This window comes from Aspergillus piperis (assembly GCF_003184755.1).
Source record: "Aspergillus piperis CBS 112811 unplaced genomic scaffold BO85scaffold_19, whole genome shotgun sequence".
In the NCBI taxonomy this organism is placed as follows: Eukaryota; Fungi; Ascomycota; class Eurotiomycetes; order Eurotiales; family Aspergillaceae; genus Aspergillus; species Aspergillus piperis.
The window spans coordinates 278,784-290,737 of record NW_020291609.1 but is presented as its reverse complement, the minus strand read 5'-3'; the positions used below and the strand labels follow the sequence as shown (position 1 = coordinate 290,737).

Genomic DNA, 11,954 nt, shown 5'->3' with positions numbered 1-11,954 from the left:
AGGGAACCAAGCTGTCAGTCAAAAAAAGAAAAGCAAACAAACAAGCAGCACAAAAAAGAGCAAATGCAGGGGATACGAATACGAGATGGGGCTGGCTGGGCGCACGTGATCTGACATCAGACATAAACATAGATGACATAAGCAGGGGAATGCTGACATCACCACGATGTCATTCACGTGAGAGTCAATCATCTGACCTCATTCTGCAGAGTTATGCACATCCAGGACATACCTGATGATTAACCACTTCACAAGATCCACATATGCAGATGGTCTCCCGTCCATGACATCACCAACTGACCCCCCAGAGTCAATAACTAAGCACTCATTGAAATATAAAACAAATGTAACATCCATCCCTTGCAGCAACATTCTTGGAATTCCTTACAATCAGACATTCGTCACATTTCTCTCACTTTACACACGAAACAATTGAACATCAATAACCACATAATCATAATGGACAAACTCTCCGGTCTCGCCTCGAAGCTCAGCGGTGGCAACAAGTCTGGTGGTGACGCGCAGGCCTCGGGGTCTAGCGGAAACCAGGGCCAGGAGGATTACCTTGATAAGGGTGAGTATTATTCCGCGCGCACCTATAATAATATGTTGTTGGTTTGGGCTATCGCATTTGGAATGGAATGCTGATATCATCTCTCTTGTAGGTCTCGACTCGGTCGAACAGAAGTTCGGTGGTGGCAAGATCGATCCTCAGAAGATGCGCTCGACGAATGAGAAAATCACGGATACGGCGAGGAATCAGTTTGAGAGTGCTACCGGGTAAGTCTGGATTCTCATGACACTGGTATAGTTCGCGGTGGTTGTAAGCTAATATGCGATGATATAGAAAGAAAGTCCCCGAGAAGTTTTCCAATTAGTTCCACTACAAGAGACATTGAAGGATATGAGAATATTTATTGTATAATGAATTAATTAAATTTCGGAATTGCAAACTTCCAATGTTATAGACTATATATTGAGATACTAAATTGTTTCGTTGAAGTAGGTTAGGCGCCTCCAATGTTATAGACTATATATTGAGATACTAAATTGTTCTCGTTGAAGTAGGTTAGGCGCCTCTTCTCGAGGAAGTCATCGGGAGGGACAGTTATTGATGAGATGGATACTATATTGGTCTTTTTAAAAAATAGATGTCGGCCAATGAAGCATGACCAAAGGTTCCTCCTTATTGTCACCCAAAATGCTGAAGTCCAATTTATGGCGAGGATGGCACATGGCATTCGCTTTCATTTTAGCCTGAGTCAGTAGATTTACGGGGTACGATTTCTGCCTGCACCCACTGAAGTAGGCGGAGGGTAATAGTAGGTGAAGGCTGTGGCATAACTAAACGAAGGCTAGTGTGACGGTAACCAATAGCACCTCCCTCATGAAAGAAGTCAGCGGGTGAGTATTATCCATGTTCTAATCCGCGTACTGAAGTGCGATATGGCCTTGGGCTCCTCAGGCCTTTGACCTCGACGTGTTTGGTTAGCCTGCCCTCAATACTCCGCTAAGTGCGACTGTACCAGTAGTAGTATATATAAAGCGGTGAGATACTGAGGGGGCAGTAGGTGTCAGGAAGCTTTTGCTCCTTGCTCCCAGAAGGCGAACGCAGAGAGTCCATTGAAGTCTGATCGTCATAGCAAGTTGAGAACGACGTGGGATGCAAAATCGTACATCACCATGTATATTTCTTCTCAGCCCGATAACAAAGGGTTCAACCAGCGTTGGAAGGCTGACTGGATGTGGGCTTTCCTCAAACTTATGTTAGGTGGACTGTTCAAAGACTAAGACTCTTAATTTAGCAGTATCCTCGTTTACAAAATGAAAGTGTCATAGAAAACTGTTTCTTCCCAATTCCATTCAACCTATTTACACCCCACCCTGGATCTTGATTTTGGATGCCCCTTGTCTTCCTTTCTTTTCCCATCCTTTTGAAAATTCGAAGGTAGCAGACTATGTCCATCACCTGTTTGAACTCCTGGGCTGCCTGTGGGTTAAACTGGTGCTGTTTGCGGATCTGCTGATTCTTGCTAGGCACCAACTCTTTTGGAAGCCGCCACTATGAAATGTCATAGCTGGGCTTGAGATTGCGTTTGTCTGTATAACGGTTCGTGATACTTACCGACTCGTGGAGTCGGCAACTGAATAGCGTGGTTATTCTTCCGCATATGATACTCTCGGATGTCATGTTGGTGGGCTGCCTATGTTTGTCGCCAAGCTCGAAGAGTCAGGCCGGCAGTAGCTGTATGGCTGTCTCATTCAAGCGCCTCCAGCTGGGCGGTGCTTATGAGGGATCTGGTTACAGTGACAATGAGGATGACGATGACGATTTGTCCGTTGGCGGTAGTATCTTCCTTGAACCTGGACACACCGACAAGAATAGCAGCACCAATAAGGGCAAAGAGAGAGTCTTCACCGCCAAATCCTATGCTGGGTATGGGTATCTGACCTACAGCAGCATAATTGAAGGGGGTAATTATAATCGAGGCGAGAGTGCTTCAAGCGGGGGAGGTCGAAATAAGAAGCAGAGACGATCAGAACAGGCGAGGAGGAAGTCGCTTGCTTGACGAGTACCGACCTGTTTCTAAGGAGCTTGAGCCAGTTCTTCGTAAAGCGATAGTGCTTCTCTTTACTTAGAGATGTTGAACGACGTCGTTGCTACAACGAAGAAGTTATTAAGTCGATGATACCAAGATTGAATTCAGCAAGCTTTTTGGTTCCAATAATGAACAAAGGTTTAGCAGTAGCGAAGTAGTCAGGCAGCTCGTTAGGTCGACTGAAGCTGCGAGCTATTGCACCTGGGATTCCTCATTACTCAAATCCAAAGACATAGTCATTTACCCAAGACGTCAAATAGTCCCTGGAGAAGTTGCGGTAGCCGCATAGGAAGACATCCACAATCATCGGGTCATTCTCATATTTCTCAACTTCCACAGGATACCCCCTTGCGTCTTCGCAGCATAAGCACATTGAAGTGCAATGGCTCTTATGGAGCGGATGCTTATCAGTTCTCGGCTTCTCGCAGCATCTGCATTCCCGTCCACAGCACCCCCCGGAGCGTGCGCATTCCTGGCGCAGAAAGTTGGAGAGATACCAATCCTTCTGTTGTTGATGTGCGTACAGCATCCGCCCCAGAGGCCCGTCGGGAAGCGTATTTATATAGCGATAGGTCTCTCGTTCCAGGTTGCAGTTTGTTTCTCTGAGAGAGTAGAGTTCCTTTTTGTAGGTTTGCATCTCATCTACAGAAGTAGACGGGACTTTCGTCGATGCCTCGAACAACATGTCATGCTTGGCTCGCAGGTAGACTTCGCGCTGTATTGAGAAGCGTAGCTTGAAGTACATTTGGATATATCTTTCAACGGGCTGCCAGAGATCCCTATATGAGAGAAGAGGAATTCCACATCTTGGAAGCTGTAGTAAGCGGTAGAACTGAGCCGTATCATGGTCACCTTTTCGCCGATGCTTATCTTCCTTATGTCGGAAGAGTGGCCTAAGAAAGTATCTGACCACCGCCAAAAGTGACATGTTGGCTTGTTTGGGAGTGAAACTTGAAAGAATAAAGGTGAGAAGCGTCGAAGGCAGGCTTTTATAAGGTCACATGATGACATGTATTCTCATCATGACATGAAGATTGGAGGGGAAGCGGAACATAATGAGGTATGGATGAGTCGAACCGAATAGAGTTCTTTCCCTACGCTGAGCATAGAGAGCTAAGCAGCGCGAAAGGTGTTAAGACATTCACTGCAGCCAGGCAGCTGTCAGCTGATCCTTCGCCTCTTCTTCCTGTGTGGTCTTCAATCACCACTTCTTCAACCAACCAACCAACCAACAACCACCTAACCCCTTGAGATATAAACAGATCAAATCCATACATCTTTGACCCTTCGTCTTGACAAAAGGTGCCGATGGAAAGGAGTGCAAATGCAATAATAATGCTGAGGCCGGCAGCCCATACAAATTCTGGCGTTTCAAGTCGGTCAGAATTCCGACAATACTAAAGACACCTATACGAAAGTAGCATGGACAGCTTGCGCTGCTCCTTCCCAAGATGTTGCGTGGGGCAAGCAGGATGCGATGCGATTTACAAATCCATCGTGGTAGCAAAATCCCCCAAAGACAAGAATGCCTCTTCTTTTTATTTTCGGAAGAGAAAAAATCCCCAATTAAAGTGACAATTTGCTCTCTGCCCCCTTAAATTCTCAAATCATGGTTGTTTTTCCGAACCCCACAGGGGGCCCTTGCGATTGTTGGATTCTCCATCCTGGCGATGTTGTTCAGGGCCCACTTCGGTTTTGTCTGAATTTAGTTCATCTTTCAATCTCATTGGCGGTATGCATAGCATTCTATCATTTTATGGTTCTGCTTTCTATACCTTGGCTTGAAGCTAACGAAATGTGTTGAATTATAGCTTCCGTTTCCCTTAGGGGGGGAGGAGAATTCACCCCCGGGACAATCGGGGACTTCGAGGAGGCATTACGCATGGTCGAACAACCTCGTTAGAATCCCCATACTGAAAAACATGAGGAATTTGCCATATCAATATTGTGTGGCATGAGGAAAATAAGGGGTGCGCAGCCGTGAGGGCTGCTTGGGTTTTATCTGTTTCATCCGTTTGGTCATTTCCGGTCCCTGTCCCGTACGACTTGTAGCAAGAAAGCTACCAAGTTTCATGAAGATCGTATCGAATCCAGTATACGAGCTCGCAAGCTTTTGAGGCCACGGAGGGACAGGGCCATGGAAGGATAATAACTGGTAGTAAGGGAATATATTATGCAGATATCCTGGTAGTAATCTGAAGAACGAATAATCACATCCGCTGAAACGATGACAATAAACTCTGTATCCCCCCCGAAGTCCTCTGCGGCATTATATATCTTGTATGCATGCGACACAACTGCAACATCGTCTGCACCTCCTGGGGCACGGCCGCTCCGTTCTCACGACATCCCTCCACCACTCGCTCATAGTAAGCCTGCGCCTCAACGTGCTTCTGCGCCTCCATGTGCAATTTCCCCAACATAGCCAGCGTACTCTGCACTTCGGGACAGCCCTTCCCCATTCGATTCTCCGCCCATGTCAAGTACCTGCTCAACCATGGCGTGGCCAACTGCGTATTCGACTGGCCGGGCGTGCCATACAACCCCGCCACGCTGCGTCCCTGCGACGCATACATCACACCCATCAGTGCCACGATGCTCATCGTCTCGGGATGGTCCGCTCCCAGCTCCTCCTCGGCATTCGCTAGCGCACGCCGGAACGTCTCCGACGCTGCCGTAATCCCGTCCGGATCGAGCATCTGACTCCCACCCTGTAGCCTCAAGGCCCGAATAGCGAGTGGATGGCGCGGACCAAGCAGGTCCGTCAGCTCGCGTGCAATCTGCGTAGCCCCTTGCGCCAGCTGATCTACCTCCCCGCTGAACCGCATGACCATCAGTGCCCTCGTATCATGCGATCGCATTGAGAGCATGTGATCCGCTGTATCAAGAATAGAAGCATACACGCGTATATGGTTAGGTCCCAGTAACTCCCGCAACCGTTCAGTAACCCTCTCCGATGTCTGCACAGCTTCTTGTCGTCGCTCAACAGCGCCATACGCGATCGCCAACCTCCGGCGCGTGTCGAGGGTGTCCAGATCATCTTCTCCGATGGTCATTTGCTGACGGGCCAGGACATTCGCGCATACCGACTCGCCTTCCTGGCCTTTCCCCTGATGGCAGAGGATCTCACCCATGAGACTCTCGGCCTTCATGGCGAGCGGGTGACGCTTATCGAAGACACGTTGGCTGTTAGATGAGACCCAGCCGGCCCATTCGGCGGCTTTGGAGAGGTATCCGGACTCGAGGTCGATAGAGGCGAGATGGTACCCTATCTCGAGAGTGCTGTGGTGGTCTGGTCCGATGGTGCGCAGGTGTTCGTTGAAGATGTCATATTCGAGCTTTCGGGCTTCATCCCAGCGGTAGTTGTTCTTCAGCTCCGCAGCCTTGATCGAGCGAGGATCGTTGTCGACGGGGGTGAAGAGAGTGCCGATGACGCGTTTGGTGGTGGGTTGGGGTGTGGGCGCGGCGGGATACGGGATGCTGCTGTTTCCTGGCAGGCGCGGAGGCAGAGGGGGGGCTGGATGAGGTGATACGGAAGGTTGTGGGATGTAGCCTTGTTCGGTTATGAGGACTTGGTCGGCGATTTGCTTGATGTTGCCTTTGATCAGTTTGTACATCGGGCCCCGACTGCCCACTTTGCACATCTGCGAGTGGTCGGCGTCTAGCTTCAGTCGGGTTTCGCGTTGGCCGGGGAGTCCGAGGACGGCTGATTCCTCGTCGACTACTAACTGTATGTTGTTAGAGTAAGATATAAAGAGCGAAGTTGCTATCCGCTTACATGGCTAACAGACGCCGGTCCAGCACCGCCCAAGAAAACCTCTTTCCCTTCCACGAAACTGATCACGCGATAGTCCTCCAGCTGGTGCGAGAATCGGCTTGTCATCTGGCGGGTGAAGAGTGAGTTATGCTCCAGACAATCGAGCAGATCATTACTGGCGTGTCCTTTGGCGACGAACCGCGCCACCTTTGCTGCGATCTTACCGAGCTCGACACCTTTGGTACCTCGATGTGGACAACCAAAGAAGACCAGACCAGACGTGTTGTTGCGGATCGAGTTGTACTTGGGGTCTTCGTGTGCGTTCAGCAGTGCCTATCTAATCAGTCCAAGTTCTTTGATCTACCAGCAGTGGTGATCACCTACTTGCTTGATGACCAGTCCGCCCAAACTATGACCGATGAATATAATCTTTGTCGGTCGCACATTCTATTCCTCGTCAGATACGGTTTCTCTCCCCGATATTTAGATAGAAGAACATACCAACTGAGGACTCCGCTCCAAGTCCAACAAATTCAGCAATGTATTGGCATGGTCTTTGACGCTAGCAGTCGACATGCTCTGGGGGTTCGTGATGGTGGAATTATACCCATAGACGAAGATACGTGCCTGCGGGATATCCTGAGGGAGGTAGTCCCGCGGCCAGAAGATGCCGTTCTCGTGCGTCCATGTTTCGAAGGGGTGGTTGTCTTTGCCTCGAGGGTTTAAGCCGTGCACGAAGACGAAGCTGCGAGGTTAGGCAGGTTGCCCTTTGCTTGTTTCAAGTGTTGAACTCACTCGATCTTGGGCTGCTCCGCAGAGTAGACCTCTTCAAGGAATGGAAACTCATGTCGGGAGGCAGCCTCCATCGCTGGATAGGGATGCTCTTCTGTCTATCGATTGCTGCTGTTATCTGTGTAAACTATGTGGTTAGGGTGAAGAGGAGGTGAGGGTGAACACTCCCCGCCGACGAGCGGGCGCACTTCATTTGATGAATGATTGCCAGTCTAGAGCCTGGAATCTCCAGCCAATCGGCTATTATTACCCCAGACATATCTGGATACGATCCCAGGAACGTGAGGTGTGCAGCCTGTTCCTGAAAGTAGTGCAACCACGCGAAGTGAGGCGCCGGTCATGCCGAGGGCGAGGTCAGTCATGCCTGTCGTGCCCTCCGATAGGGTAGGAATACGAGATGCTCATGCAGCTTAGTCTTGGCTCAAGCACAGCCCGTGCCTCTGTCATTCAGGGTCGTTGTCTATCATGTCAATGAGAAAGGTCGTGTATGTACATATGATCATCAAACGCCGGCCGAATGCGAGTCCTAGAAAGTCCACACCAAGCCTGATCTGCCTCATGCACACTACCAAGCACCGACGATACCTGCGATGGGAATATCAATGCCGGTGGTGTACGAGCTGCTATCGCTGAGCAGATACACGTAAGCACCTCCCAACTCGCGAGGGTCGGCCAGCCGAGGCATTCCCCCGTAGTATTCCATCTTTGTATCCCAGTCGGGGGCGGTTTCCACGTAGTAGGTCATGGCGGTGCGGACAAAACCCGGGGAAATGCTGTTCACGCGGATGCCGTGTTTGCTCCACTCCATCGCTAAGGTGTGACACATGTTGCGCACTATAGAATTTTCAGTTAGTCTAATACCAACAAGGTTGAAAAAGAGTAAGATTACTTACCTGCGGCTTTAGTAGCGCCGTAGGGAGCGGACGGGGCAGCCTAGGATCACTTAGCATAGATGTCAATCCCCTATGAGGAAAGTATACATACGCGATTCGGACGATAAGAAGTCATACTAGCAGTCATAACAATAGACCCCTTGATCCCCAGCTCGATAAACTTCCGAGCGACAATCTGCGCGCAGAAATATGCGCCGAAAACCTGCTGCCCGTAAGCACCCGCGCGCTGCACACACTACAGGCAGCCACTCACATTAAGGTTGAACATGCGTTCTAATTCCGGGCGCTCAAATTTGAGCGCCGGCTGATGTTTGGTCATTCCCGCATTAGCCACCAGACCATCAATTCGTCCGGTTTCCTCCACGATTTGATTCACGGCCTTCTCGATACTCTCCTCGGAGGTCACGTCGGTCTGGATATATCGGAAGTTCGGGTAGCGGGTCTGAAGGGCAATGGTCTCTTCTCCGGGCTCCATGAGATCCATTGAATAAACGAACTTGGCAGAATTGGCCAGACACACTTCGGCAATGCCGAGGCCGATGCCGCGGTTGGCGCCGGTGATGGCAATGACCTTTTGCGCGAGGGTGATCTGCCAGCTGAAGGTTGAGTCGGGCATGGTGTTCACGAAGGGTGTGGAGGTGCCATTCTTGGCTTCTGCGGCGGAGGCAGTATCTGTGGAAGTTGGGGACATTGTGATGAGGAGGTAAGGGGTGCAGAGTAGTGGTTTGAGAGGAGTGTTTGGAGGCGATGGCTGGCTTAATCTGGGGTGTTTCTGCCCTTTAAACATCCCCCCGCGATCGCAAGTGTTCGGCTCGAGGTCAATGGCATCGCGATCGGACTTTACGTCACATTCCCTAACAAATTGGCGCGGATGGACTCCGATTGCCCTCTGGCTGTGCGGGGGTTAACTCCGATACCCCACGGTCGGCGATCGGCCAGCCCTGCGATCGACTGCCTCGACTCGAGGCAGTTCGCTGAACAACTCGTCCACTCTTGACAGGTGATAGATTAGATTGGCATACTGTGTGTGAAACAGTCCGATATCGCGGGCAGTCCGTGCATCGTTGATGGGCTGATTGTTTCGGACGCTTTGTCGGAAGTGAAAGTTATCCGAAATATATTGTTACCGTTTATAGTAGTAGTGCTAGTAGTAGTCACGCTGTTATCCAATAAAGCTCATTCCTTCATTTCTTCGTTTTAAAATACAAATATAATTATGAACATATACTCAATTATAATGTTTCGACAGACATTTCAAGACATATCTTTATGCCTGGAATTGTCGTGGTGATCTCGCCGTGATCGCACGGCTGACTGTCGCGTGGGTGTGAATGCAAGGCAATAACAAAGCTGACAGCCGTGCGTAACGCTTCACCCAATCGCTGTGGCGCCTAAGCTGCGTCCATGGGACGATGCCGGTTTTCCCATGAGGTACTAGCGGAACCCGAGCATATCTGCTGTAATACCCAATTTTATGCCGTGACACCAGAAAGGCCATCCTTGCGGTATTCTGCTTCGAGGTCGTTGCGTAATGAGTATCTAGGCCAACAGACCCTGTTCTCGAAGACATCAATTAATTCGAGCAACGCTGCGCGCTCATGGGGGGTATGGACGCTCATCCCAGCTGCAAGAAAAGATCAGCAAATAATTACATCAGGACAAGGACAGATTAACCTACCCCCATATATACAATACAGAGACATCAGGCTAGCAGCAAGGTTATCCTCGCGTATAGTTCGAGCAATGCCACAAATTGTGTTCACTGACGTAGTCAGCAGTTTTTGGGCCGCCCGATAGTCTTGGAAACCGTTTACCGTCGGACGGTGTGATAACACCAGGATTCTGGCTAAGCTGTGTATTTGTAATGCCGCTGCATACGGGGGCGGATGGACCCAAATCGGTGGAAAGACGGTCGCATCTTGCTCACACGGAAGTGGGTTGAACTCCGGTGGCAGATAATCCTGCCATTCCTGCAACATATAGAGCAGCTCATTCCCCCTCTCCAAGCGACTCTGTATGTCTTTAGATGCTGCCTCTTCGCGTGAGGCATAATTGACGCATTGTCCAAGGATGTATGAAACGAAACTGGCCAGCTCCGGGGGAGACAGCGAGGAGATGTGTCGCTTAGGCTTCCAGAAACTGAAGATTCGACGACGCTCCCGCATGGCTACCCAGACGTCCTGCCGTAGCCATGCCCACCAGATGGCTTGACGCAACCCCCCGCATTCTCCATCGTTGTTTTGGTATCTTTGAATCCAGAATACCCCTTTCAGATGTCGCTCCCAGTCGCGATTAGATCCATCCACCATTTCGTATGTGCTGATCAGAAGCGACGTGCTAATGATCTCGTGGCTGTATGCGTAGCTGGGATACTGCATAGCCTTATTGAGATACTGTAGGGTCTCGTAGTAGTACTGGACTGCGATGTTGCGATCGACATCTGGGAAGTCCATCATTTTTCTTCCATCTTCCCGGTATGGAATAACCCCCGACCCTTTGTAGGTATGCCAGATGGAAAGATGGCGTGCCGAGAGAGCCAGAAGGGCCTTCATTACACCTATATTTCTCATGGCCAAATGTGGGACCTTGCTTGAAATTTGTAGTGTCGGGTCGAAGAAATCATACCAACTAGACATATTCCGGACAAAGTGTTTGAACATGAGGTGTTCTTGTTGGGATAGCTGAATGGGCGCGGAAGTACTCCAAGATGACGGATCATCGGGAAGCTTTGGGTGGCCATCAGCTGCAGGCGAAATCCTGTTTTCGATACCTGGATCACGATCAAAAGAAGCTGCTTGGAAGCTTTGACACTCCCTAGCATTGTGAGGTTGAAGGTTTGCGACCGACAGATGGGTTGTTGATCCCTGGCAAGCAGGGTTGACGTCCCGATGTGGTGATGATAGGAAAAAGTTCCGGTCCGCGTTCACGGCATCATTGGCCAGAAGCTCGAACCAACTCAAGGGCGCAAGCCTGGTCGATACCGAGGAATCTGTAGCTGGAGAGGGTGTGAAGTCGTGAACCGAGGCCGAAGGAGAGACATGGCTGTGTTGATGTAGACCAACATGCGGCGTTGCACTGCTGTGCTGGCCCCTTGGAGATGCCGTAGCCGACGCTCGGTGAGCGGAAGCGTCTTCATGCTGGCAGACATCTACCAAGACTCGCAGGGGCTCGTGTAGCTGCACCTGTGGAGTCAACTGTGATGAAGGAGAGGAGTGCGATGCAGTGGGTGTTTGTCTATTCCCTATATTAGGAGTCCCGGATTCATAGCTGCTCCCATAGACACAGTCACGTTGGCCTTTGGCGCAAGGGCCGCATTGTGGGCGAGCCTGCGTCCATGTCAGCAGGAGAATTTTTTCGAAGAGAAGCTTTGGCCGAGCCGTCGTACCTCATCACATTTGACATGTCGGCGCTTGCAAACCAGGCTATGACAGTCAGCAGGTCTGTCCAGCAGAAGGAATACTAGCAGTAAAGAAACTCGGAAGATTGGTCGACTAACCAGCCAGTAGTGGCCCGCAATCCACGGCCGCGGGATTTGCGAGGTTTCCGAACGCCACGCGAGGTCCCCTGCGTAACATCGGCCATTGTGCCTCACATCATCGGGGTCCTTCGGCTACAGCATGCGAGGATGCGAAGCGAAATGGGAATCAGCCGGATAGGGAGATCGATAGTCGGGGGGTGACAGGTCGCGACGAGGCCCGGATTGACGTTGGTTCGGGAGTGGAGCAAGCGAGAAAAGCCGAAAACTACCCACTGCCGAACTGCCTTTCTGATTCGACAATGGAAACCCACAGAATCACCTCGTGACGAGCACAAGTGTCTACCGCTGGGATTGAACCATGGATGGTTCCTCTGTTGATGAGCATGACTCGCTCTATGTCAGTGTCGACAGGAAGACCGAATAGTATTGAAGGG

General features: G+C 50.4%; 6 protein-coding genes across 6 annotated transcripts; 2 read left to right on the top strand and 4 right to left on the bottom strand.

Moving 5' to 3' along the window:
* Positions 1–272: 272 nt before the first annotated feature.
* Positions 273–982, top strand: BO85DRAFT_452349 (uncharacterized protein). Its single transcript, XM_025660806.1, has 3 exons — positions 273–574; positions 666–780; positions 848–982. Exons 1-3 carry the CDS (start codon positions 460–462, stop codon positions 876–878), a joined length of 261 nt encoding a protein of 86 aa, XP_025512346.1. The 5' UTR covers positions 273–459; the 3' UTR covers positions 879–982.
* A 1,267-nt stretch (positions 983–2,249) lies between these two features.
* Positions 2,250–2,570, top strand: BO85DRAFT_491142 (uncharacterized protein; the record flags this gene model as incomplete). The annotated part of the gene is made up of 1 exon (XM_025663697.1): positions 2,250–2,570. The coding sequence occupies one exon, from the start codon at positions 2,250–2,252 to the stop codon at positions 2,568–2,570; it is 321 nt and encodes a 106-aa protein (XP_025512345.1).
* Positions 2,571–2,814: 244 nt separating this feature from the next.
* On the bottom strand, positions 2,815–3,528 carry BO85DRAFT_491141 (uncharacterized protein; the record flags this gene model as incomplete). The annotated part of the gene is made up of 1 exon (XM_025663696.1): positions 2,815–3,528. One exon carries the CDS (start codon positions 3,526–3,528, stop codon positions 2,815–2,817), a length of 714 nt encoding a protein of 237 aa, XP_025512344.1.
* A 1,222-nt stretch (positions 3,529–4,750) lies between these two features.
* On the bottom strand, positions 4,751–7,272 carry BO85DRAFT_427456 (LipA and NB-ARC domain protein). Its single transcript, XM_025658155.1, has 5 exons — positions 7,153–7,272; positions 6,859–7,102; positions 6,742–6,804; positions 6,379–6,690; positions 4,751–6,328 (listed from the first exon to the last, which is right to left on the bottom strand). The coding sequence occupies exons 1-5, from the start codon at positions 7,221–7,223 to the stop codon at positions 4,811–4,813; spliced, it is 2,208 nt and encodes a 735-aa protein (XP_025512343.1). The 5' UTR covers positions 7,224–7,272; the 3' UTR covers positions 4,751–4,810.
* A 442-nt stretch (positions 7,273–7,714) lies between these two features.
* BO85DRAFT_379025 (short chain alcohol dehydrogenase) lies at positions 7,715–8,733 on the bottom strand (the record flags this gene model as incomplete). Its single annotated transcript, XM_025656322.1, has 4 exons — positions 7,715–7,983; positions 8,043–8,082; positions 8,134–8,244; positions 8,296–8,733. 4 exons carry the CDS (start codon positions 8,731–8,733, stop codon positions 7,715–7,717), a joined length of 858 nt encoding a protein of 285 aa, XP_025512342.1.
* A 512-nt stretch (positions 8,734–9,245) lies between these two features.
* BO85DRAFT_500294 (Zn(II)2Cys6 transcription factor) lies at positions 9,246–11,624 on the bottom strand (the record flags this gene model as incomplete). Its single annotated transcript, XM_025664107.1, has 4 exons — positions 9,246–9,666; positions 9,721–11,368; positions 11,428–11,464; positions 11,539–11,624. The coding sequence occupies 4 exons, from the start codon at positions 11,622–11,624 to the stop codon at positions 9,515–9,517; spliced, it is 1,923 nt and encodes a 640-aa protein (XP_025512341.1). The 3' UTR covers positions 9,246–9,514.
* Between the last annotated feature and the right edge of the window lie 330 nt (positions 11,625–11,954).